The sequence below is a fragment of the Grampus griseus genome, assembly GCF_964374135.1.
Source record: "Grampus griseus genome assembly, chromosome: 1".
Classification (NCBI taxonomy): Eukaryota; Metazoa; Chordata; class Mammalia; order Artiodactyla; family Delphinidae; genus Grampus; species Grampus griseus.
Window position 1 is genome coordinate 18151889 of NC_139017.1, and position 6000 is coordinate 18157888.

The window sequence follows — 6000 nt, forward strand, 5'->3', positions numbered from 1 at the left end:
GGTATTTAAAACCTGAATCATAAAGCAATGAGAATGAGTCAACAAACCAGTATTAAGACCTGCAAGGGGTAAACATTTTTCCCTAGAGTCTGTAGACGCAAAGTATGGCCTTCTGGTCTTGGAGAAGTAACAAACCAGAAACCATTCCCTGGTATAATCCAACTGCTTTTGCATATACTCAGTGTCCAGTTAGGGACACTGAAATTAATCTTTCCCTCTCTCGGGAGAAAAGAAGAAATTAGAATAGTTCCTTGTATAAAAGCTATTGTTGATAGTATTAGAGTGATTACTATGTGGTGGGGACTGTGCTAAATGCCTTACATGCATTATCATTTTTAATCTCTGTAGTAACCTTAAGAGGTAGGCACCTTTATCTCTGTTTTATAGAAGAGAAAACTGAGGCTTGGAGGGGTTAAATAACTAGCCCAAAGTCCTTGATTAATATGTGGCAGTCAGGATTTGAACGCAGGTCTACGGCAGTCCAGAACTCATATTCTAAAACAGTGATACGTGCCTCTCAACACATCATAAAGTTTACTAAATATTCATTAATCCGTCGTCCTTAATTTATCTAAGATGGACAACTGGTAACCAGATACTGGTTTCTAAATACCACGCTCCACTGGAGACAGGGCTGTGGTAGGGAAGGTACAAGATAAACCTGGAAAATTTCACTGTGCTAGAAAGCAAGAAGTACTCAAAGAATGATAAGAGATATGCCAAAAGGACACAGAGGTCAGCCTGGAGGGGCTCCCACTGGCAAATAGAGCCAATTTAACCACTAAAGTAAATAATCTAAGTTTTAGAATACCGACACCAAAGAATCCTATACAGTAAATTTTGAAACTGAATTCCTATTACAGGCAACAAGATAGATGAATCTCAAAGAACTATCTTATGTACAAAAGAATAGTTTCATATGACTCAATGTATATGAAGTTCTAGGAAAAGCAGAAAAAAATAGTGACAGAAAGCAGATCAGTGACTATCAAGGGCCAGAGATGGGGGAAGGGGACTGCCTGCAAAGGGGCATGAGGGAACTTTCTGAAGTGAGGGAAGTATTTTATTTCATTATTTTGGTGGTTACACACTGTACACATCTGTCAATCAATTTACAACTTAAAACTGGCAAACTTTATTATATGCAACTTGTAACTCAATAAAACTAATTTTAAAAATAAAAATTTTTAACTTTAAAAACAGAAAATGAAAAATAATTCGGAGTATAACCCATTAAGTATATTTTGCTATGAATTTTTTTTAAACAAGAAAAAGATCTTCTCACAAAAAAATGCCAACTAATACATGTGGAAAGAACGGCAGAATGGAAGGTCACCATCCGGCATCATCTTAATCATAATCAAGTTGGGTAGGAAGCACCAACGGATGCTGAATCCAGTGGGTAAAGGTTTGATGGGGGAGTGAAATGTTTACATGGTACCAGAGCATCTCCACACAAAATGCCTGTTAACTGCAAAACGGAAAACTCTGCAGTGGGGAAAGCTGTCAGACACCATCTTAAGTACTCAAGATTAGATCATCAGTAATGGGAAAAATTCAGGTACCAATTATTGGGCTGCAATGAAGAACAACGAATTGTTTCTATGCTATTTCTGCCAAAGATCTGTAGCCTGAATCTAGTCATGAGGGACCATGAAACACCTGATCAGGGGACATTCTTTAAGTAAGCGGCCTGTAATCTCCAGAGAGGTTAAACCTATGAAAGACTAAAAAAACCATCCCAGATTGAAAGAAACTGGGGAGACGTGATGAGTAGGTGCAAGGTATGATCCTAGATTTTGATCCTTGCACTACGAAGATGGATGAATTGTATCAATGTGTATTTCCTGATTTTAATGGTCCTGTGAAGTCATATAGTTTTCTTACTTAAGAGAGATGTATACTGGAGTATTCTGGGGTGTTGAAGCGTCATTACCTGCAGTATGCTCTCCAAAGGCACTGGAGGAAAAATGGTGCATGCATGTAAAATAAGGGAAATTCTCACAATGCAATCTGTTTTTCTGAATGTTTCATCTAATTATATTGATTATTTAAAAACAGAATGTATTTGAATTAAACAATTGGGAACAATTAAATCAAAAACAAAAAAAAGGAGGGAGAGAAGCAAATAGAAACATATATTCTATAATTGGACTATAGTTCATAATGACAACAAATGTCTTTAAGACCCACTTCCAGTATACTGGCAGATGGGATTCTCAGTATTCACTAAGGAAACAGATCTATCATATTCAGGGTGATTTTCTAAATTACATCAGTAAAAACGACAGCTATTTATTGAGTATCTACAGTGTGTCAGGAACTTGACCTGCAGTCTCATTTGATTCTGGCAAGCAACTGTATGTGGGAGATATTATTCCATGTTTCTCAAACAAGGAAACAGTGGGAGATGCCAAAAAAGGAATTGCCAAGATTCCACAACTAGTGAGTGGCAGTCAGGATGGACCTGGTCTCCAAGAAGCAAGTGTCGTTGCCCTTAACCATGAGGTCACACTGTTTAGTGCTTTCCAACTGCAGAATCAAACCCAGTTCTTTCAGAGTTCAGTGATTTGTGTGAGGTTAGCCCATAATTACTTGAACCAATATGCTAAAAGATCAGTTTTTAAAGTATCTTAAATGGCTATTAAATTGTGTTTTTTGTTCCAACAGACACTAAACACCCTGTCATGAGAATGTACTGAGTAATCATCAGCCCTATGTGGGCAACTGTATCTAAAAGTCTAGGCCTCTCAAACATTAGAAACGTACTTGCATGCATATGTTAAGAAATGCATTAGCAAATATGAGCTCAATAAACTGATTATTTTGTGTAATTTCTGAAAGCAATGGAAAAAAACAGCAGAAAGTCTAAGCTATCTATCCATAGTAACCTTGGCCACGTTGAAAATGCAATTCCAAATCGAATTTAAGATGTATCAGGAAGATGACAAGTCCGACCTTTTCTCTGACGTTTACTATCTCCATCGGATGTGTAGTAAACCAACCCCATCAGTCCGCAGTGTACTTGGGTGTTCCAGCAATCACCCTTCAACCTTTAATTAATATAAATGCAACCTCGGTTAAAATTTTAAATGCTTCTACGACCATCTTCCTCGTTCCCTTTGAACCCAATGAAACGTAAAGAAAAGTTAAGTCAAGGGGGTTGAAGATCTTTTCTGAGGACGAAGGAAGGGAGGTAAAGATAAGTGGATTTAGGGGAAAACGCTAAAAGAGGGGGAGCGAAGTAATGGGATTTCAAGTTTTAAAAATGTTATTTCTACGTCCGGTGCTCGGTCTCCAGTAGACATCATTTCTAAAAGGGAGAGGAGAGTAAGCTGGGAGTCATCCCTCCGGGAGAGAAGGTCCGAAGCTGAGCCTCGGGTGGCCCTGCCCCGGCTCACACAGCGCCTACCTCCACGCCCCAGAAAAACGTCTTCAGGAGCAAATCCACCTGCCAGGGACATAGGGCGAGGGACGCGGAGCCTACCCCGTGTACACTTCGGGGGTGAGAGGCAGGCCTAACCTCCCAGACCGTGACCGTCACTGCGCCAAGACTGGGCGCGGCGACTTTCCCCTCCCCGCACCCTCCCGGGCTGATGCAACCCACACAGGTTGGCGGCCCCGGGCCCTTACCCAGCGGAGGGTCTCCCGAATTCACAGTCAGACAGAGCGTCGCCATCTGCTCTGCTCCGCCGGTCTATCAGTGCGCCTGCCCTGCCACCCGAAAACACCCCCGACTCGCCCAAGGCGAGAAGGTGCAACGTGTGCGCACGCCTGACGCTGCGGAAGCCTTCGCCCCTCCCCCGCGCCGCAGCCAGCGTCTTGGCGCACAGCACAGTGCGTCATCACCGCCCGCCGCAGCCGTCTGGCAGCTGCTCCGGGGACCTTCGACCGTGCCCCGGGCATCTAGGGTCACGAGGGCCAACGTGCAGTTTCAAGCCGCTAAAGGGGGAGAGACGCTGAAACTCACGACATTTTTCGACAGTTCGTAAAGCGAGAAAAGTAAGTGGTAAGACGGTTTCTGCAGTGTGATGGGCGTTCACCGGAAGCCCAAAACAAAACGCACAAACGGGTGGTATACTTGAGGCAGGAGATAGATGGGCGCCCCGCCCCCAGGGTTATTAATTGGAGTTCGTTCCCTGTGGACAGAAACCCCGAAATACCAATAGCAGGGCAGTCAAGAGAGGAGGCTGGGCCCTGCGCAGGTAAAAGATAAGAGACCACCTATTTCTCTTTCTCGAAGTCGAGAAGACCTTCCCGACTAGAGAGCTCCTTGGAGGTCAAAAGGGGAGTGATGCCAAGCTGCCCATAGGCCTCTTCGCTGGAATCCATCTTGGCTGAGAGATGCGTGTGCACATGGGAGGAACGTGAGATAAACCAAACATGGACTCAGAACCAGGAGAATCAAAATGATTGGCCAAAGGGAACCCGGAAGAAATGCTCCTCATTAGTGATTTAAACTACGCCAAGGGCACGACTCTCTCAGAGTCCTCCCGTGTGTCTATCCACATGTACTGTACTCTTTTCCTCCTAATAAATACTTTACTTGTTTCACTACTTTCTGTCTTTGTGGGAATTCTTTTCCGCAAAGCCGAACGGCCAGGGTTTTGTCACTGACCACCGGTCTAATTGCTAGGATTTGGCGCTCTGTGACCCAACCTCAATCTCTGGCTGGAAACCGAAACCCTGCTTCAAGCCACTGCAGGCCGAGGCCACCAGAGATCATACTGTTGGGGGGCACTGTATGTAAACACAAAAAAAGTCCTGGAAGCATGTAGACCAACAGCCATGTTTACACTGGGGATGGGGGAGGTTTTTCTCATGTTTCCTCAGTTCTTTCAAAAGAAGAATGTATTTTCAAAAGTGATTTTCCTACTTGAATAATAAAGGGTTTATTTATAAAAGGCAGTGCTAAAAGCCATTGCCCCAGTTTGTCTTGGCTTTGTTTGCCTGGGCTGTGCAAGCGTGCCTTTTAGAGGGTTGTCTGTCCTCCTCTTAAACCTTGTGACGTGTGTGCCGGCGAGTGTTCTGCAAGCATACTCCAGGGGCCGGTATTAGAGCTTAAGGGACCAAGGACTGATTACAGAGATACCTCAATTTCCCAAAGACATCTCTGTTATCGCTAGGAAGTGAGTGTTGCTTAAATTAAATATGAACCTTGAGTGCTTAATACAGCTATAGAGGCATTATCCGTGCCTGTCCTAACCCACTATCAGAGGTGGCTCCGTCTTATGTATGGCCATCCTCCAGAGTAGGTAAGGTACCTGCATCAGAACAGGACCAGTCCCCTTACCCCTACCTTCCTATTAGAATCTGTAGGGCTGGGATCCATAATCTCATTTTATCAAGTCCCCCAGGTGATCCTACGTATACGGCACCTTTCCACGTCTTTGTTGAAATTGATTTCCCTTCTGCACACTCTGCTAGCTCTCCACATTCTTGTTTGCTGAAACCTTATCTTACAGACATCCTTGGATTCCCCACAATGCCTGGCACATACTATGGGTCCTTCCTACTCTATCATAATTGGTACAGGGAAAAGGACAGAAAGCCATTGATTGCTGGGGCAGTGGGGAGTGATACAAAATTGACTTTGAGGACTTCCCTGGTGGCACAGTGGTTAAGAATCCTCCTGCCAATGCAAGGGACACGGGTTAGAGCTCTGGCCCAGGAATATCCCACGTGCTGCAGAGCAACTAAGCCCATGCGCCACAACTACTGAGCCTGAGTTCTAGAGCCTGCAAGCCACAACTACTCAGCCCACGTGCCACAACTACTAAAGCCTGCACGCCTAGAGCCCATGCTCTGCAACAAGAGAAGCCACGACAATGAGAAGCCTGCACACCGCAACAAAGAGTAGCCCCCGCTCACTGCAACTAGAGAAAGCCTGGGTGGAGCAACGAAGACCTAACACAGCCAAAAATTAATTAATTAATTAATTAATTTTTTAAACATTGACTTTGAAAAATATAATTAAGAATTATGAAACAATGAAAATAA

General features: G+C 44.0%; 1 protein-coding gene across 1 annotated transcript in view; it reads right to left on the reverse strand.

Annotated features, from left to right (window-relative positions):
• The window catches only part of EPRS1 (glutamyl-prolyl-tRNA synthetase 1), a 68505-nt gene extending 64678 nt beyond the window's left edge, over window positions 1–3827 (reverse strand). The window contains exon 1 of the mRNA XM_082652023.1: window positions 3634–3827. Within this exon, the coding sequence (XP_082508149.1) occupies window positions 3634–3679 (46 nt within the window). The 5' untranslated portion in view covers window positions 3680–3827. The remainder of the gene's footprint in view (window positions 1–3633) is intronic.
• Between the last annotated feature and the right edge of the window lie 2173 nt (window positions 3828–6000).